Source organism: Diospyros lotus, chromosome 13 (assembly GCF_014633365.1).
Source record: "Diospyros lotus cultivar Yz01 chromosome 13, ASM1463336v1, whole genome shotgun sequence".
NCBI lineage: Eukaryota > Viridiplantae > Streptophyta > Magnoliopsida > Ericales > Ebenaceae > Diospyros > Diospyros lotus.
In genome coordinates this window covers 33,723,814-33,744,930 of record NC_068350.1, presented here as the reverse complement: position 1 = coordinate 33,744,930, position 21,117 = coordinate 33,723,814, and the positions used below count along the sequence as shown (strand labels likewise).

At 35.7% G+C, this 21,117-nt stretch overlaps 3 protein-coding genes across 10 annotated transcripts in view; 1 reads left to right on the top strand and 2 right to left on the bottom strand.

Annotated features, from left to right (window-relative positions):
- LOC127788629 (transcription factor IIIA) overlaps positions 1-15,268 on the bottom strand; it is a 43,864-nt gene extending 28,596 nt beyond the window's left edge. The window contains exons 1-6 of one of the 3 annotated variants that reach the window (XM_052317126.1): positions 14,914-15,266; positions 13,675-13,818; positions 12,689-12,977; positions 12,281-12,516; positions 11,832-11,975; positions 11,603-11,740 (exon numbers count right to left, since the gene is read on the bottom strand). In XM_052317126.1, coding sequence (XP_052173086.1) covers positions 11,603-11,740; positions 11,832-11,975; positions 12,281-12,516; positions 12,689-12,977; positions 13,675-13,818; positions 14,914-15,123 — 1,161 coding nt within the window. In that variant the 5' untranslated portion in view covers positions 15,124-15,266. Of the gene's footprint in view, positions 1-11,602; positions 11,741-11,831; positions 11,976-12,280; positions 12,517-12,688; positions 12,978-13,674; positions 13,819-14,913 lie in introns of all 3 variants that reach the window. The other 2 variants (XM_052317127.1, XM_052317128.1) reach the window with 2 other exon arrangements.
- Positions 15,269-17,557: 2,289 nt separating this feature from the next.
- On the top strand, positions 17,558-19,304 carry LOC127788361 (50S ribosomal protein 5, chloroplastic-like). 3 transcript variants are annotated; one of them, XM_052316539.1, is made up of 3 exons: positions 17,558-17,723; positions 18,299-18,669; positions 19,031-19,304. In XM_052316539.1, exons 1-2 carry the CDS (start codon positions 17,615-17,617, stop codon positions 18,643-18,645), a joined length of 456 nt encoding a protein of 151 aa, XP_052172499.1. In that variant the 5' UTR covers positions 17,558-17,614; the 3' UTR covers positions 18,646-18,669; positions 19,031-19,304. The 3 variants fall into 3 exon arrangements, with proteins under 3 accessions (XP_052172499.1, XP_052172498.1, XP_052172497.1); XM_052316538.1 differs by having other exon boundaries at positions 19,034-19,303; XM_052316537.1 differs by lacking the exon at positions 19,031-19,304 and having other exon boundaries at positions 18,299-18,862.
- A 1,107-nt stretch (positions 19,305-20,411) lies between these two features.
- The window catches only part of LOC127788360 (uncharacterized), a 104,642-nt gene continuing 103,936 nt past the window's right edge, over positions 20,412-21,117 (bottom strand). For all 4 annotated transcript variants that reach the window (XM_052316532.1, XM_052316536.1, XM_052316535.1 and 1 more), the window contains one exon: positions 20,412-20,906. In XM_052316532.1, the coding sequence (XP_052172492.1) occupies positions 20,769-20,906 (138 nt within the window). In that variant the 3' untranslated portion in view covers positions 20,412-20,768. The remainder of the gene's footprint in view (positions 20,907-21,117) is intronic.

The window sequence follows — 21,117 nt, the reverse complement described above, 5'->3', positions numbered from 1 at the left end:
AAATTACACAGAGGCCGGGCTATGCTGCTAAAAGATGTTATGAATCTCCTATAGAACCCAGCATGCCCCAGGAAAGACCTGATGTCCTTAACACTCTTAGGGACTGGTAATTTTTGGATGGCTTCTACTTTGGCTTTGTCCACCTCCATTCCTTTAGCAGAGACAATATGCCCTAGGACTATACCTTGTTTGACCATGAAATGACATTTTTCCCAGTTAAGCACAAGGTGGGTTTCTTCACAACGAGCTAGAACTCTCTCTAAATTCTCTAAACATGCCTCAAAACTAGCTCCATAGACAGAGAAATCGTCCATAAAAACCTCCACAATGTGTTTTGTCATCTCACTAAAAATACTCATCATACACCTTTGGAAGGTGGCAGGGGCATTGCATAGTCCAAAATGCATACGTCTATAGGCAAATGTCCCAAATGGACATGTGAAAGTGGTCTTTTCCTGGTCTTCTAGGGCAATGTCAATCTGGTTATATCCTGAATAACCATCAAGGAAACAATAGAATGCTTGCCTAGCTATTCGTTCAAGGACTTGGTCCAAGAATGGCAATGGAAAATGGTCTTTTCTAGTCATTGCATTGAGTTTTCTGTAATCGATGCACACTCTCCATCCGGTTTGGATGCGAGTAGGGATCAATTCATTCTTTTCATTTCTCACCACTGTTACTCCAGACCTTTTTGGGACCACTTGAGTGGGGCTGACCCACTTTGAATCCGAGATGGGGTATATAATACCCGCATCCAGCAACTTTATCACTTCTTTCCTAACCACCTCTTTCATGTTAGGATTGAGTCTCCTCTGCATTTGCCTGACAGGTTTAGCATCCTCCTCTAAAAATATCCTATGAGTGCAAGTCAAATGACTAATTCCATGCAAGTCTGAGATGGTCCATCCTAAGGCTTTTTTATGAGCTCTCAGAATGTTTATCAGTTGAATTTCTTGTTGGGATGTCAAACTTGAAGAGATGACTACGGGGAGTGTGTTCTCATCACCTAGAAATGCATATTTTAACTCACTTGGCAAAGGTTTCATTTCAGGTGTGGGTGAGGTATTATCAGATTGTGACTCCTCATTGTTCAGAGAACCCAATGGTTCTGATTTGGGAATCCATTGAGCCGCAGGCATTGCTTCTTGCTCCCTAGTGTTCTCCAATTCTTTTAACTCTCTCTCTTCTTGATCTTCTTCCATAGATTTGTTCAAAAAATTTTTTACAAAATAGTCCTCAGCTAATGTTTGAACCAAATCTACTTCCTCCACCTCATTCTCAGCTATGTGTTGTTTGGAAACTCTAAAGATATTCATCTCTACAGTCATGTTTCCAAATGATAACTTAAGTATTCCATTCCTACAATTAATTATGGCATTTGAAGTTGCTAAGAATGGTCTACCAAGAATGACTAGAACAGGGGGTTGAAGGCCTTGATGGGGTTGTGTGTCTAAGACTATAAAATCAACAGGGAAATAAAATTTGTCCACCTGGACTAATACTGTTGGAAATGTATGCCCTAAAGACACGTTTTGTTTAATTTATGGTAATGATGTTTCTTTTATTCAGTTTATGGCACATATATCATTTGCATTTAATTGTTGGAAAGGTGTCCATGCTATTAAGTAAGTGATTCATGTGATGGGTCGTTCTTCACAGTTAGGCATGAATCATGGGTACTTAATAAGCAAGAAAATATTACTCTTGATCTTTTGATAGAACTGGGCATTCTATCATGATAAGATCATTGTGCAATAGATCCTAATGGAGGATGGCTTGCCTTAGCCAGTAGGCAGTCCGTTTACTCTAATTGTACAAGCGCATTTGGAATGCGTAGAGTGGACCTGTGATAGAAGCTAATGACAAAGTACTAATTATCATGGAGCTAGTCTATCACTGCTACTACGTGGACGAGTACTCTAATACTTGAGTATTAGTTGGTGGTCTAGTGAACCTAGAGCTATATTCTTAGATTCATTGTAGGTGAAGTCTATCAAGGATCAATATCCTTTTGAGTTGGGAGTATGGTTTCTAATTAGCTAAGACAGACTAATACAAGATAGTTTCTGTGATTCACCCCCTTGTGATTGTTCAAGAATAATCGAATAATCCAGGGCCCTGGGAACGTGACTTAAGAGTGTGTGCTTCTGGGTAGCTCCCAGTGATAAGCAAGTACATTCGAGTAGTCACGAATTATTGGACTAGTGATCTAAGGATGGTAGAAGTCATTTAGAAAGGTGTTAGTACATTATTCCTTTCTAAATGATGGGTGTTACGCAGAAGGGTATTTTCGTCATTACACTAGTAGGTCAAAGACATGGCATATGCAAAATTATTCGTGGGGTCAGTGTTACCATATGGTGATAGTTGGAACACTTAGAATGACAAAATATAGCTACTAGGTAGCAGGGATATTTTGGTCATTTTAGTAACCGTGAATAATTTGTCTTTTGGTCCCCGGGTAGCTCGATGTAACTCATGTATTTTTTAATACATTTGGCTTGTTGGATGAATTATATTGAGAGAGAATTATTTTATTCAGAATGGTCCATAATTAATTGGGCTAGAATAAAATAATAGTTCATTAGGGTTTTTAATTAATTAATTGGGCTAACCCAATTAGAAAATTAATTAAATGATCTTGGCCCATTAGGGTTTGGCCCACTAGGGTTTTAACCCTAGGGTTCTCCCTATATATTCTCTCATTATTTGTTTTTTCATCCAAGTTGTTTTTCATTCTTCTTCACCGAAGAGAGGCCACGAGTTCGAGTCATACTCCGGAAGATCGAAAGAGAGCCTCGAAGTTCTGATGCGAAGGAGCCGAAGGATCGCAGGACAGCCGTCGTCTCCACCACGCGCCGTAGCTCCTGCTCATCCTGCTCCTGTCGCTCCATTCCGACCGGTAATCCGTCTTAAAAGTAAGTCTCCTAGATTCTAATCAATACGAGGAACGGTTTTGATTTTAAACCTCTTCCGTTGCATGCTTTTGTATCCTCGTTCATGATCCTTCAAATACATCCTCCACTATCCCCCTAGGGACTTTGATTGACCTGTTAGCAAGCTGTAGGGTAACTCTTGTTGGCTTGAGTTCTCCTAAGCCCAGTTGCTGATATACACTATAAGGAAGCAAGTTGACACTTGCTCCTAGATCTAAGAGTGCTTGGTCTACCCTCTGGCTTCCAATTATGCAAGAAATGGTTGGACAGCCTGGGTCTTTGTATTTGGGAGAAGTTTTGAATTGGAGAATGGCACTGACTTGTTCAGTCAGGAAAGCTTTTTCATGCACATTTGTTCTTCTTTTGACAGTACATAGATCTTTCAAGAATTTTGCATATGAAGGTGTTTGTTTGATTGCATCCAACAGCGGGATGTTGATTCTCACTTGTTTAAACACTTCATATATATCTGCATTTTGTTGCTATTTTTTCAAATGATTCAACCTTTGTGGAAAAGGTGGTTTAGGCCTGTATTGAATTTCTTTCCCATTTTCTTTTTGTTTTTCATTTTTCTCATTTTTTTCATTTTTTTCATTTTTCTCCATGGTGGATTCATGATCTTTTGGTTCTTCTTCTTCAGCGACATGTTGGTTTATCCTAGGGTCAGTTGATTTTTCAATTACTCTTCCACTTCTTAGGGTAGTCACTGCTTGCACTTGTTCATGAGTGTTGGTTTCACTATTTGAGGTTTCTACCTGGTTGGTTTGTCTAATTGGGTTAGGATTGGTTTGGGATGGAAACCTTTCGGGTTCTCTCACACTCAATGTTTGTGTTAGTTTGGTCAACTGGCTCCTAATGTCTTCTACAGTTCTATTTGTTTGGTCTTGATTTTTGACAAGTTGAGCAACCTGGTTGTTGATGACTGTTTGACTTTGGAAGAACTGGTGCAAGGTATCTTCCAAAGATCTCCTATGAGAAGGTTGGTAAGTATTGGATGTCGAACCTTGATTTTGTTGGAAGGAGTGTTGTTGTGGAGGGAAAGGAGGTTGAGAATGATTTCCAGAATCATTTCTCCAAGAAAAATTGGGGTGATTTCTATTATTGGGATGGTATGAATTGTAGTTCTGATTATTCCCATAATAGGCTCCACTTTGATTTTGATTTTGTCTCCCTTCAAAGTTGTGTGAATGATTGTTATTAGTCTTCCCATACAATACCTCCTTGAAAGCAGGTAGGGTAGGACATTCTTCAGTTGAATGGTCTGTTGCATCACACACAGCACACTTTACTTCCACTTGATTAACGGATTGCACCTTTTTGGGTTCCATGTTTTCAACTTTCTTTGTTAAAGCAGTTAGTCTTGCATTTAAATCGTCACTCTCACTTAGTTGGTATCTCCCTCTAGGTTGTGGATTTTCTCTTGAATCAAGAACAGATGTTGGACCAACTTCTCAGTTTCTTGTATTCTCTGCCACGGTGTCAAAGAAGTGAAAAGCTTCTTCTGGAGTCTTCTCATAGAATTCTCCATTGCACATTGTAGAGACTAGCATTTTCAATTGGGGAGTGAGTGAATCATAAAAAAAACTGACCACTCTCCATTGCTCAAAAGCATGGTGAGGACAAGTGTGAAGAAGGTCTTTAAACCTTTCCCACGCTTGAGCAAAATTTTCATTTGATTTACAGGCTAAGTTCATGATTTGTCTTTGAAGAGTAGCAGTTCTGTTGGCAGAGAAGTATTTTTTTAAGAAAGTTGCTTGCATTTCTCTCCAAGTTCCTATAGATCTAGGTGGGAGAGTGCCTAACCAAATTTTTGCCTTATCTTTCAGTGAGAATGGAAAGAGTTTTAATCTTATGACATCCTCATTTGTTGTATGGTCCATGCAAGTGCTACATACTTCCTCAAATTCTTTCATATGAGTATATGGATTTTCAGAATCCATGCCATGAAAAGTTGGTAACAATTGGATTGTGTCAGGTTTGAAGTTAAACCTATGATGGTTGATGGGAAGAATAATGCATGAAGGGGTTGTCTGCTTAGGAGGATGAAGATACTCCCTAAGGGATCTAATCATCTCTTGATCAATGGGATCAGAGTCACCGTGGTCACTACCACGTGCAGACATGTTGTGTGCAAGTGGCATGTTCTCGTTGTGTTGAGATATGAGTGGTTGATATTCTATAGTTCTACCTGACCTAAGTATCATACACCATATACAAATAAAAATAAAATAAAAAGAAAAAAAAGAAGAAATAGAGTTACCGAATTTATCAGGAGATGCTTATTCTTATTTTTTTTTCTTTTTGTTTTTTGCCTCAATCTCCCCGGCAACGGTGCCAAAATTTGACTGCTCTCTTACCCTGCAATTAAAACACAAAACAAAACACAATAAAAATTTTATATATATATTTTTTTATATAGGTGAGAGGTTTATACTCGTCAGTGTACGAGTGCAGTTGTAGTCCAAATTTAAATTTATATTTTCTGGATGAGTCCAGGTCGTCCACTGAGAGATTTATTTATGGCAAGAGCAAAAGAATGTCACACACACGCACACACATTTAGATGAATTGGTAATAAGATTTTGTTTTATGAATTTTTTTTATAACAAATATTAGAAAATAAAGCAAGGTAGAAGTTAAAATAAATGCTTAATGTGAGGATATTAAATTGGATAGCACTTGAGTTAAGACAATTTCAGCACCAACCCATTGATTCCCAAATTTTAGCAAACAAGGTTAGTAACATTAATTTAATTTCAAATATGAGAGTTTATTACTAAATGTAATTAGAGATTATGATAGTTCTAGTTTAAGCAATCCCCATACATGATATGCGGGATTCTAATTTAAGCAACTATCATAAATCTAATTACAATTAATATACAAAACAACTAAATTAATCATCCGGGTTTGGGTATGATAGCGTTTCCAGTTCTAGTAACTCTCATGCGTGACATGAAAGCTCTAAGTTAGGCTTACGCTCCAATCCAAACTTAGTGATTTTTTAATAATTAAAACTCACTCATACTGAAATTTAAATTAATGATACTCATTTTAAGCGCAGCTTTCTTTGGAATCATTGGCGTTGGACACTGTCCTTGCCTTAACCCAAGATTAGGTTTAGCTACTCATTTCCATTTAAAAGTTAATTAATAAGAATTTAAATGGCATAATTTAAATAACAGAATTTAAATGACAAGAATTGAAATAGCAGAAACTAACCAGCCATTTAGGCGGTGGATAATTGAAAGACAAGAATTAAAATTGCAGAAATTTAAAGGCAGAAATTAATCAGCCATTTAGGCGGTGGATAATAAAGTAACAATAAATGACATAAGAATTTAAAAGAAGAAAGAAAGGAAATAAGATTACAAGAGAAAACGAGAGAGAGAATAAGAGCAATTCTCTAAGGGAAACTCTAAGAACAAAACTAAACTTTGATTCAAGTAATAACCACCTCTCACAAATGCACCAAAGTGAGCTATTTATAGCTTACAAGATGCAATACAAGTCACACAATTATTCAACAAAACATTCACCTAACTAATGGAAGAAAATTAGGTAAAAGACAAAAAATACAAAAGACTTTGTGTGGTGGACTTCTCATAAGAATACAAAAGACTTTAGGTGGTAAATCACTTATAAAAAAATTACAAAACAAAGAAAAGTCTTCTACAAATTGGGCTTTGTTGGGCCTTTGGTTGATCTTGGGCCTTTGGTTGGATTCCATTTGATAGTTGGGCCAAGTGCACTTGAAACATCCTTTAGCCTCCATAATTGGCCTTTGAATTTGAGCAATTTTAAAATGGGTAATCCAATGTCTTCAATTATGCCCCTAATTAATTGTAGAAGCCAACTTCCTTGTTTCATCCTGAAATAATATATAATACGAATAATTATTTACTTTAAGCATAAATATAAAGCCAAAATAGGGATATAATTCGTTAGGATATAGGAAATATTGACCCTTATCACAGTCCTATGTCTAAGTATTTCTTGGGTATTACAGAGTTCATCAAACTCTTTGTTACAGAATTCCAGACCATTGTCTGTTCTTAAGGTTTTGATCTTTCTATCTATTTGATTTTCAATTATGTTCTTCCAAGTTTTAAACTTCTCTAGAGTCTGGTCTTTAGATTTTAAAAGAAAAATCCAAACCTTCCTAATGAAATCATCAATAATAGAAAGATAATACTTGTTACCACCATAAGTGGGGACTTGAGAAGGCCCCCATAAGTCTGCATGTATATATTCTAGGCATACATTCGCCAAGTGAGTTCCCTTATGGAAACTCAGTCTGTGTTGCTTGCCTAGAACACATGGCTCACAAAAATCGAGGGACCTTACTGGCACTGAACCAAGGTAACCTTGGTTGACAGTACCTTAAGACCTTTTAGGCTCATATGGCCAAGTCTCAGGTGCCATAATTCTGTCTTATCAGATTTGACTATACATGCAGAATTAATATTATCAAAAGGGAAATAACAGCCATTCAAAACATACAATCCATTTTTCTTAGCACCAGTTAAAATTAGATCATCTCCTTTAAACACATACATTGATCCATTTTCTGCTTTATAAGAGAAACCTAGTTCATCTAATGTGCCAAGAGATATCAAATTTCTTTTTAAACTAGGAACATATCTTACATCAGTTAAGGTTCTGGTTTTGTTATCATGCAATTTGAGGGATATGCTTCCTATACCTTTAACCCTACATGATTGGTTATTTCCCATAAACACTGTTCCAGATTCATTTTTATCAAAATTATGAAACCAATCAATGTTAGGACACATATGGAAAGAACATCCTGAATCCATGATCCATTCATTATCAATAGAAGCATTTGAAACAGTAAGAACCTCAGCTAAATAGTTTGAATTACTAGAGTTAGCATTTACATTTCCCCCTTGCTTTTGTTTCTTAATGTAGTCATAACAGTATTTCTTAATGTGTCCCTCTTTCCCACAGTGATAGCATTTCCACTTTTGCTTACCCTTTTTATCTTTCTTCTTACCCTTTTGCCCTGACCCACTAGCATGATCATTATTACCAGTAGAATGTTTTTTCTCATTCTTCCCCTTTACAAAAAGATTGTTTCCAGATTTCTTTGATGTCCTTAGTTCTAGTTCTCTAGCCTTAATGCCTGAAATAACAAGGTCTAGACTAGGTACTATACCAGTGTATCTTAATGCATGTTTAACAACATCATAATCATCAGGCAATGAATTTAATAGAATCATAGCTTCACTAGAGTCTCCTGATGCTTGATCAGTACCTCTAAGTAATAATGCAAGCCTAGTAAATTCGTCTATGTTCTCATCCATTGTCTTTGATGCACTCATTTTAAAATTAAATAGCATGCCTTTCAGATATACTAAATTAGGTGCAGTAATGATAGAAAATAAAGTATCTAGTTTATTCCAGAGTTCTAAGGGAGTGGACATACCATCTACCTTGCGAATCACACTGTCACCCAGGTGGAGGAAGATCAGATTGAAGGCTTCTTCTCTGATTTCCTCAGTCCTCGCAAGCTGGTCTGCTGACCATTTGCGATCATTCGTCTCAAGTGCTATAAGCACTTTATGGTGAGAGAGTAACACTCTCATCTTCTTCTTCCAACTTTCAAAATCTCATTTTCCATCAAATATATCGATTTCAAATCGGGTAGAGTTCATCTTTGCCTTGCACGAAGGTAACTTAGGGGCTCTAAACTCAAAAAAGAATCAACACAGCACAAACCCGCTGAAAAATAGATTCTCTTAGAGAAACCCTAGATCACCCGCAAGAATAGATGATTTAAAAACGAAAAAAGAAAAACGAACAGATTGAAATTACAGAAACCCTAAGAGCTGAATTTTAACACGGCTCTGATACCATTGTTGGAAACCAATAGGAAACCTTAGGGTTTTACAACTTCCAATCTCAGACTATCGATGGATAAAATAGGAAGCAGAAATAAACATACACAGAACTGAAATCAAACAGAAAACGAAAACGAAAGCAGGCACGAGAGTTTTTACCGTGGTTCACTTCAAACCGAGGCTACGTCCACGTTGAGCTCGAGAGAAAAGAGCTCACTGCACTATGAGATGAAACCAAGATTACACCCACATAAGCCCTCACCAAACCCTCGATACAAACAATGGTTCGAAGAAAAATAAAACTGCCAATGAATCACCTAATACAGATTAAAGGCAACCCTATCGAACCATAAAATATGATCTATACAATCATTTACAGAAAGAGAAATAGAGAGCAAACCAAAGAAGAACCCTAGCCAAAGGCGAGAGCTTTTAACCCCCAAAACAACCCGATCACTCTTTTCTCTTTATTTTTTTTCACCTTTTTTCGTATTTTTCCCATCTGTCTGGATCACATCTCGAGGCAAGATTAAAAGCAATGAGGAGCGGCTGGGATTGAGCCTCATAAAGTATAGATGGATGGATGAGATCAAATCGTGCAAGCACGATTGATTATTCCAACAGAAAATGGCAGACGAGCAGGAGATGATCAGGCAAAGGAAAGAGGGCGAGATCAAGTGCCAGCTGAGGACAGCCGATGGTTGCCACATGCAGCCATCCAGCAGCTGCCAAATGGCAGCATGCGGTTGCTACACGTGGCCTTCCAACCAGCTAAAGGCAACGATGCCGTTTGGAGCTTCACAGCCAACAAACTCCACCTTGAAGCGCCAAACAGAAGATGTAATTTGAACTTCATGACAATGTGCAGCATGCTACAATCATCTCCTTCATAGCTCTGGTTGATAAGATCAACCAATACCCACATGCAACAGATCCAAGCAATGCTTGAACTTTGTTGCATTTAGCAACTTTGTACCCATATCTGCAGGGTTATTTTCTAGTCACTTTTAGTATAGAAATAGTGCCATTAATAACCAAATCTCTAACATAATGATACCTGACATCTACGTGCTTTGTGCGTTCATGATAGATTACATTTCTATTAAATATTAATATAAAATTTTTAAATATTAATATAAAATTTTAATTAAAATAAATTACATAAAAATAATATTTTTTTAAATCTGAAAAAATCTTGAGATATCAAGTAATACCGCAAAATACCGACTACCAAATAATTTTTTTTTTTAAATAAATTTAATTTTTTATTTTATTTTATTTTTCATAATTTACCTCTTATTTTCTCTCAATAAAACTACCACTCAAAACTCTAAAACCCTTAATTAATTTCATAATCATGTAAAAAAAGTACAAATCTTATATGTTTATGTTATTACTTAATTTTGAAAAATAATTAATTTGTAGGTTATGTTAAATTAGTTATTTAGGCAAAATTGAATTATTTTAAATAAGTTGTTTAAGTTATTTTGACAAAATTAATATTTTGTATAGGCTATTTATATTTATCATATGTTGTCATATTTCTTTTGAAAATTTTATTATGTTTTATATTTTAATTATTTATGTTACTAATTTATTATATTATATGTTGTCATATTATTTATTATTTTGTATAAGTTATTTATATTTATCATATGTTAAATTAGTTATTAGTTTGTGGGAAATGTGTAGTTCTTGAAACCTGAAAATAGAATTTATGATTGTAAGGTTATCAATTTTAAATAAATTTAATATATATATAAACTTCCATGCATTGCACGGGAGATGAACTAGTTTGGTTAATAAGACTATAAATTAAAGTTTGAGTCTCATGGGGTAATTTAGACTTTAATTTTATAAAAATTAAAGAAAGCACTAGTAAAATTTGACCAAAAGTTTTTTTGAGGGATTATGATAAAATTAAACAAATGGTTAATCAATAATGTCCAATGCTTTGAGTGATTGTACATCTTTCAAGTTGCAAGTTCGTTTGATCAATCGCTCACAACCAAATCCAAGTCAGAAACATTGCTGCTCGCAGCCAATGCGATGGCCTTTGGGCTCCTGGGTTCAAATTAATTCGGATGACTTCATCTGGATCGGGTTGGTCCTCGGGTCACCCTCATCCTCCATCTCCTACGTTCGTGGGTTAGTCGGGTCCACAGGCTGTCAGATTAGACAATGGCAGTGACATTGGCTCGGGTCTTGTTGCTGTCCATGATGCTTCATTAAACGAGGCTTTTAATTCAAGTGGAAAAGGTGAGGCAGAATCTGTGACAAGGAAATTATGCGGGTCACTCGGGTAATCTAACAGGTGTGGACACCACGAGTTCACTCACTGCAGATGCCATTCCCAGAGTTCAATTTTCATCGCAGGTTCTTCAGCCGATAACAACTACCTACTACTACTATGACAATCATAATTTGCATATAATTGAACAAAAATAGATCATTAGAATAAAAGAATATTACGATTAGCCCTTTCATCATCATAACAAACATTACAAAAATTTATTTCCTGCTTCTTCAATAACAGACACCATTCAACAGCTATGTACATAGAAGAACCATAGAAACACTACACACTTGAACAATAAGGTGGCAATATAATAAATCTATTTATATACACACATATATAACGCGCGGGAGATTCAGTGTCCAAAACCAATCCAATTGAGACATCTCATGGAAATTAACACATCACCGAATCCCCTTCCTTTCTCAAGAGCCATACCGGACAGTCAAAATTCAGTGCTCCTCGTCGTCGTCTGCGGAGAGCAACCAGGAGAGGTACTCTGGCACCTGATTCACGACTGAATCTGATTCATTTGGCGGGCCAACTACTCTCTTCCTTGATAGGGTTTCTATGTCCGGACACTTCCTTTTCAGCCCGCCCCTCGGCCTTGACCGGAACTGTTCGTCAGACTCCACAAAATCCCCCTGAAACCATAACAAAAAATACTGCCCGCGTCAGAAAAACAACGGGATTTACGGAGGAGTCATGGATAAAACACCAACACACAAGGCTTACAGGTGAATAGACATGGCACCCAGATTTCTCGTGGTTATCTCTCACATGCTTGTACGAGAATTTCAGATCACAGCCAGGGATTCTACAAGCAAAATGCCTGGGCGCAAGGTGCACGGCTTTCACGTGCTGTTTGAGGTTTGATTTCTGAGACAAACAGATACCATCCAAGTAGACAACGATTAGCAGTAAGTAACACAACGCATTGCGTTCATGGTTTACCAATCCCATTCATTATTGTAATAACTGAATGAGCAGCAACATTTTACTTCAATCTAAATCCACTTAAGATTAATGACGCATCACATAGTCTAAGATTTCTAAAAGACTTGATGGTTTCGGAGGCAGTTGATTTGTGTTAACTAACTACTACAATCACATCATACAACACAACACAACTAGATAAATTAGAGAATTTAAATAAAATTGACAGCAGAATTGCAGTATCTTACCTTCGAGAATGTGCGGGTGCAATCCTGGAAACTGCATTTAATTCTCTCAGGTGACCCACCAGCTTCGTGAGTGCAGAGATGCCTCTTGATGTTTTTCTTTAGTTGCTTGGTTCCACATATTTCGCAAATAATATGCCCGTGGCAGGACCGCACATGGGCCTTAAGGCATTGCTCATTGGTAAAATATTTCATACAGCCTGGCTCCGAACAAATAACCTCCACCGTATCCAAAGTATCTGCATTTTTTAAGAAATCATCAATGGCAAGTTCAACATGAAAGGATGTTATTAACATGTGTTCAACTACTAAATTAAAAGGCGATGACGCCAACAATACCAGAAGGAATGAAACTAATGTTTCAAAATAAAAGGAAAATAAAAAAAATGTCAACAAAAAAAATAAACTTGCCATGAGTAGCTTCATGCTTTAGCAACCTTGATCGATATTTGAACACTTTTCCACATCCCATTTCTTGGCAGACATGCTGGTTTTTACCAGTACCAACACCAGGTGATGATGACATACAATGAAATTCCTCAACATGCCTCTTCACATTCCCTTGAAAGGAAAATTTATGGCTGCAATTCTCAACAGGGCATTCAAAAAGTTTGCCTTCATGCTGAAGAAGGTGGCGTGTCAAATGGTCTTTTCTTCTGTAGCTAGAATGGCAGTCATTGACTGGACAAGTGAATGGCCTCTGTAACAGAGAGCTAATACTATTTCAGCATTTCACAATCTAAATTTTTTAAAGAGCCAAACTCAATTTCCGTATAGAAACCGAACAAACTTTCAAACCTCCAAATAGAACAAAGCGTGATTGAGGCTCACTTGATGGATCTTCTCAGGAGGTCACCCTGCCTGGTACTGATCCATTCAAGTTAGATATTGCTGCCTCTTGCATTTTGGAGTTCTTTATGTGGGATCCAATGCTACACGCAACATCACTGGATTTCATCACGTTATTTTGATAACTCAAAATAATTCAAGCCCTGCAAGAGTATTTATCTTCAATAGATGCAAGTTGTGATACAAAAGATACAAAAATAGCGGTCCAGGAATGGCAAGCGCAGTACTTTGAACAAATTAAGTAGTTGATGACATCTTCCATCCATAAGAACATGAATATAATTCCATTTACACAAAACAAAAATATTATACATGATTTGGGATTAGGGTTCAATTTGAAAACCTTTTTAGCATCTTTAATATTTAACAAAACAGTCCTGGGTTTTTGATACACTCGGGAAATTAGTCTTTTGCTGACCTTCTAAAAAATAATCAGGAAACAGAAATATATACACAATGGCACACATGATGTACTCTTCAGAACAAATATATGGGAAATACTTGATTGCAGCTAATACATATAATAAAGACCACCGATTTTAACATACATCAAGGGAATGGCTTAGCATGTGCTGCCTTAAATGAGCAGGTTTGCAGAAACTTGCGCCACATTCTTCACATGTATTGGACTTCACCACCCTCTCCACTTCCACAAAATTTTCAGAACTATTGCCTGTTTCTTTCATTTCCTCCTGTGATTGATACAGGCAGGAAGGAGAGAAGTAAACACATTAGTTAGCAGATAGATTGTGATGATGTATAGCTTTGTCTTAAAATAGGTTCAGAGTGTGTTACATAACATATAAATAACATACAAATAATCCCATCTTTTTTATCAGGTATAGTTGACATATGGCCATATGTTGGATGCCCAGATTTTTCATAATCAAATACAACATATCAAGCCTTTATTCCATTATGTAGAGTCAGGTACAAGAAGTCTAGCCTGCTATTCATTCCCATTCATGGTCATATCTTCTGTAGCAAACTTAATTCAAAAAAAGAATTCAACTAATACATGCATATATAAATACAAGCAAGAAAAACAATGGTAAGTGTCAAATAATTACAGATTCTCTTACCGTGTGTGAAACATGAGGAAAAGAACGTACCAAAACAAAAAAAAAAGACAAACTGGGAAAAGAACAATAATTTACCTGCCATCTGTTTACTTAATAAATGAAGAGAAAAGAAAAAGAAAAAGAAAAACGCAATCATCTTCACGGAAAAAAAAAAGATATAACTATTCTCTTATTCCTTCCCATACATTTTCTTTCACCTTCACAATATATGTGAGAAAGTGAAAAAACAATAGTTTCCCATTATTTTTCCACCTTTCACTTTCTTTGAAATACTCTGAGAAAGTGAAAATAATCATTTTCCCGACCATTCCTTCCTCTCTCGTTCCCTCACCCTTCCTTCTTTTCCTACGCCAACCCAAACACACCAGCAAACCTTGATTATGCCAATCAGAACAGAAAAATCTTAGTTTTAACCTCTTAATAAACATGTCATTTTGATTCTGTTCTTTTCTTTCTGAAGTCCATATATTTAAATATATTAAAATTAAGAAAAGAAAGCACATAGCGGGTCCTAGAATTTCCAGATCCCCCTTCCAATTCCACCCAAAGACTTCAATCAAACCCTCCTCACAGACATCGGTAAGCTCGGATTGCATTCAAACGGAAATTGGATACTATTTATCATTCCGTTCAATGAAACCCCCAATCGACTTCAATCAAACCCTCCTCACAATCGATTTCTAGGGAAAAGGAAACAATCATTACCAGGTTTTGTACTGGTGAGTGAGAAAAGTAGACAAAATCTGCAAAACTCGCACTGGCTTGATTAGGTACCTGATGGTGAGAGAGAAGGTGAGACGCGAGGAGAGACTTCTTGGAGCGAGAGATACCACAATATTTGCAGTAATATCGCCTAATGTCCTTGAATATCACCTCCATCTCCGCTCCTTCTCTTTCTCCTCCTTGTTCAGGCATTGACACACAGAAAAATCAGAATCCCTTGACAGCAGATCAGATCGGGCTCTTGCCTTCGAAACCCCAAGAACGGATACAACCGCAAGGGGAGAGGAATGGACAGCGGCCTCTGCCTGTCGAAACTCTCTCTCTCTCTCTCTCTCTCTCTCTCTCTCTCTATATATATATATAGATGAAGGGGATTAGGGTTTCTTTCCTTTTTTTGAGTAAATTACATGTCGACCCCTAAAGTTTAACGTTATATTACTCAGACCTGCTAGTTGGGATAAATAGACAAAAAGATCCCTCGAGCTTGTAGTTACGACTTACGCGAGAAATTGGACATCGAGGGGGATTCAAATGGAAATTTGAGGATAATTTAATATTTTATAGAAATTATGAGGTGTATTAGTAAAACTGAGAGTTTTCTTTATATTATTTTAATAATAAAATATTAAATATAAGAATACAAATCAATTACTAGCAACAATTGGAATGAAAATTACCAAAAAAAAAAAAATTACATATAATATGACCTCATCTTAATAAAATTTCACTAATAATAAAATTGAGAGCTTAGATCGACTCTAAAAACCTTGTTAAATCATTTGTTATTATCAAATTTAGTGAATCAACCCCAAATTGATACCTTCAACGGAATCGTCATCACCAAAATCATTCACCAAATTTCTGACAAAGTTCAAAAGTATTGCCAGATGTGGTGACTAAAATCATTCTCATTTCTGCCCCTACAATAACTATCAATGTCGAAAGAAGAAAAAGTTCAGGTACGATGGACAAGTTGTAGACACCAGATCTAGTAACAGTTGCGGCGAGCAGTAACGGCAACGACAACATCTTTTTTGGGCATGAGTAAGTCGAGCTTGGTTTGTGGTTTTAAGATGTTTTTGGTTTTGGGATATTTTGTATTTGATTGTTTTGTATATTTAATTATTAATTTTGTATTTACGTATATTTAATTATTTTATATATTTATTTATTAATTATGTGTATATGTATCTGATTATTTTGTGTATTTTATTATTCAAATTGTAAAAATAAATAATAATTTTTTATAGTAGTAAAAATTATATGTAAGGTAAAATAAATAAAATTAAAGTTTATTAATAAATAAATAAAAAGAGAGTTAAATAGAGAAGATACTAGAGAGTGTTGATAGAGTAAATACTATTTTTTGAGATAAAATAAAAATATAAAATAAATTATTTATAATATAATAAGAAAGATATGTTATGGGAGTCAACTTTAGAAACTTAGTAAAAGAATTTGTCATTATTTTATAAATTACCCATAAACTTTACTGAATCATTCTTTAATGGACAAAAACATTTTCATTTTTTATTGGCATAAAAAGATAAATGAGATGTTTGAGGGATTTTGTGTATAGAAAGAGGCGGGATCTACTTAGTGAATTGTTATCGGCTTCGGTTTATTATGAGATTTAATTTTTTAGTGTATTTTTTTAATATAAAAAAATTATAATTCACCTCAAAATCTATGATGTGAAGCTCTCCGTTTTTGGGAATAACCTATTTATAAGTAAAGAATTATAAGTCTAATATCAAATTCACTTAAATCCTATCACTAATATCAAATAAACCTAAATAATAGCTTTCACAAGTTTAGCGTAGATTTCGTTGTAAATAAATTTTTTGAACATCACTTTTTGATTACGTAAAAATTTTATTATTTTAATTTTTTAAAATTTTTATGAAGTGTATGGGTCTAAATGAAGATATGATAAAAGACAAAAATACATAGAAATCTAAAATTCGTGTAGCTGACCCTACATAGTGGGATAAAGGCTGAATATGTTGTTGTTTAATTTTTTAAAATTTCATTTCTCCCTCAACATAGATTTATGGATCCGCTATATGTATAAATGAGATTAAACTCAACTTTCATTTCTCTTGTGAAATTACTTACAAAAAAACACAACTTAATCTACTCATATTTAGAAAATGCTTGAAATAAGGAATAAAACAATATTCTTATACTTCAATAATATCGTCGTTGCCCTCACGGGTATGGTATAATGGTAAATTATTTGAAGTTTTACATAAAATATCGAGATTCAAATTAGTGCGATGACTTGAAATATTGAATTATTATTAGAAGACAACATTTATTTAAAAAACAACAATAAAACTGAAAGACAAGTATCATATAGACTGCACTGAATATTCAGTTCTGAGTGTGTATAAATTGTGTTCGTATTCGAATTTATCCATGAAGTGTGTCAAAAGGAAAAGTTATCTGCCCTTAAAGATTTGTTAGGCAAGAAAACTCAGACGCCACAGATAAATAAAAACAAATAATAATAATATCATCATTAGTCTATTCACCAATACTAATTGACAACCATCAACCACTAGATTAGCACCCTGGGATGGCAACAAGAACCTCAATTGTGCTTCAGCAAAGCATTTTATCAGTTATAATAAGATGACAGACCCTTATCCAAATTATTCAGGGTTCCCCAGGGAGAGAGATGGCTCTCCTCTTCTTCACCACCACTCCTTCTCTCCGACCCTCCTCCTCCTCCTCATCTTCTTCTTCTTTGCCGGCGGCGTCCACTGTGGCCATCGTTCCAGACCCCTGTAAGAATCACTCTCTCTCTCTCTCTCTCTCTCTCTCTCTCATTTCTTACGACTTTGCATTCTTCTTCTGCTTGCAGTTCTTTGCCCGTGTTTCCTTCATTTTTGGGCTTATCCACTGGGTTTACAGCAATTAGTTCTGTAGCTTCGGTTAGATTGAAAAGATTCTCTATCTCTTGAAGATCTCTTCTTCTTCCTCTTTTACACTAATTGGCATGGAAACCATTTTCTCAGCTTCTATGGTTGCTGTTCTTCTTCATTTCCGGTGCTCCCCTCTTATCATTTGATCTACTTTCGTGCCCAATTCTTCATTGACGAACGATTCACATTTCACGCACAAACATACTGGAATCCGCTTATAAGAAACGCCTCGACTTTGGTTAGTCATGCTATAATGTCATTCAGGCATTTTCTCGAACATGTGGTCTCATTTGTTATGTGCTTGGATGTGCATCCGCCGATCAGCATTTTTTGCTTCTGAAAAATCTTTTCTTGCCATTCATTCTAGTTCTGGTATATTTAACAGTTTAACAAAAAAGGGCTATCATAAAATTTGGTGTTAATTTCCTCTGTCTCAGTCTTTAGGTTCATGAAGCAATCCGTTACTTGGCGCCCAAAACTGTTCAATGGACTTCATTTTCAGGTATCTTTTAACATGGCAGAAAGGGCTGCTGTGATTGTTAAGGCCTCTTCTGATGTTGATGGTTCTGAGCCTGAGCCTCCCAAGGAACGTGAGGAAGAGGCGGCAGTGCCAGTTGAAGACATGCCATTGGAGTCCAAGCTGCAACTAAAGCTTGAACAGAAGATGAGGATGAAGCTAGCCAAGAAGATGAGGCTTAGAAGAAAGAGGCTTGTCAGAAAGCGCCGCCTGAGGAAGAAGGGCAGATGGCCACCTTCTAAGATGAAGAAGAACAAAAACGTCTGACCTTTGCCTCCAGTTCTCCTGCAGGTTTGGAGCTGACCCTTTTGTTATCAAGTCATTTCTCATTCCTTCTCTACAAACAATCTGCAAGCTTGAATCTCATTCATATGGATGTACCCAAATCTTTGTGAACACATCATTCTTTAGATGCAGTTTCAAGTAAGTCTGTGGATGATATTATTCTGATGGGTATGGTATGTATAGTATAACTTCTTGCGTACGTACCAGTCTTGATGTTTATTTGCCAATCCTAGCCATTTGGAATCATTATTAATTATTGGATTGATCCCTAGCTAGCTACCATCTGTCTTGAATATATTATTTGTTGTTTGGTGACCCGGCTGAGACTGTAATTAGCTAGCATGAGTGGATGATATATATCTTGCAGCAGGAAATCTCCTTTCAACTCTCTGGAGCAGCCACAGCGGTCAATGGTTGTAACGCCTGGAGTCTAAACATGGGAAGAGCTCATCACTTGCAGTGAGTGGTCGGTGCCATTGTGATTTTGGCTTTTGATGGAGCCTTTCTTAATCACTTTTAACACATCTTGTGTGGACAGTGAGATAGCTCTCTGTATGACTCAAAAGAGTGAGTAACTTGTATGCAAATAAAAGTCAGGGAGAATCTGGCCCCACGTTGGACGGTAAAAAGGTGAATGATACGTTCGTGTAATTTAGTAGATCGTGAGTTCGATTTATTCCATACGCAAAGACTAAAGGTCTAATCTACGATTTATCTTTCTTAGAGTAATTAAAAGCATGAGCACAAGGGGCCATGTAAAGACAATCATCTCAAGAGTGAGGTAAAATTTATGTATAAATACGATTTTTGTAAAATAAAAAAATTTAATGTGAAAGTAAAAAACACAATGCATAAATAGCATTATTATTTAATTTAATACACCCAAAATATCCGTTTTAAAAGAATAAAAAAAGAAACTATAAAATAGAAAGTAGAACAATTAGAATCAAAATTTATATCAATGTAGATAATAAAAATACAATAATATAAAATATCAGCAATATCACTAAATAAAAAATCGTTAATGATGATAATTAATTATAGTCTGAGATTATAAATTAAAATTAATTACTAACCAATAACATTATAGTATTAATAATATCAAAGTATCAGTACCAGAAATACTAAACATTAAACTAATAATAAATAGTCAAAATATTAACAATGTCAATATTAAAAAATTTGGAAAATATTAAAAAGACTCTGTCATTCATGATCATCATATATTGGAATATTAATATCACCAATATCAATATTGATTTTATAATATTATACTATAATCTATTCATAATTTTAAGATATAATAATACATCCGATACTGAAACTTGAATGTATAATATTATTTAATAGTATTACTTTTTGTATAACTTCGTAAAATAACATCCAGATTAGATATATATATATATATATAAATTATTTGATTTGTTACCGATGCTGATGTGGCACTGCCATATCATAGCAACAATTAAAGGGTAGGCGATACCCCCACCCCCATTCTGCCCACCTCCCTATTATTGCTTTGATATCGCAATGTTATGTTAACGTTTAGACAACATAATATTTCTATAAATAAACAGCTCTCGGAACATTGTCTGTGCATCCATTTTTCATTGCTCACACCTCGGACAGGGAGGAAACTAATGTCACATGATATATAGATAGATGCAGCACAGCTGAAAGCATCTGGGAGAGAGAGAGAGAGAGAGAGAGAGAGATCTCCAAATGTACAATAAAATAATGGAAACTCATTTATGATTTTTGTCAAATTGTTTATCAGAATACAATATTTGGTCAAAGCCAAGAACAACATTTGCGAAAAGAGCCACAATTTTTTCAAATGTACAAAACACTATAAAACTAGTTTCTATTTTCTCCCCTTCTCCCCTTTCCTCCTCTACTGTCACATAATAACACAGCAAAGCCAACCCAACAATGTCATGCAATGCCCTCCCTCCCATAAGCAGAGATAACACCATCAAAATGCACCCTTTCCATACGCAATCCTTCTCTAGTTGGATGGGTTGGAGTAGGAGGGGGAAGGAGCTTTATATACATGGACCAGAACTAGAAGCACTTGCTGCTGCACCAGGCAGATCTGAGCATAATTATCTGGCGCGAAAGCTCGTCCTGAATTTCGTCAGGTTCTGGGTGAACTTATCCCTATTCTTTGCTTCTAAGCTTCTAGTCACATCAGCCATGAGTTGGTCAAAACACGATGAAAGCCGCTGCTGCTGATCCACCGGCTGTATCGATTTTAAGCAAACATGGAATACATTAGGAAAAATTTAATTAGGTTGCAATACCTACAGTTAACAAAAGTTTTTAAGTTAATCAAAACAGGTGCTTCAGCTTCACAATTTAGAGGTTTTGCCAATTACAGAATTCCCAACAAAGAGACTCCCATGTATAAGAAACCAATTAATTGTGCACATATCGTAGAATATTTTAGATTCC

Coding starts and splice junctions, on each gene's coding strand:
- LOC127788361 (XM_052316539.1), top strand. CDS start 17,615: ATGGCTCTCCTCTTCTTCACCACCACTCCTTCTCTCCGACCCTCCTCC. Junction 17,724..18,298: donor GGCCATCGTTCCAGACCCCT/GTAAGAATCACT, acceptor CCTCTGTCTCAG/TCTTTAGGTTCATGAAGCAA.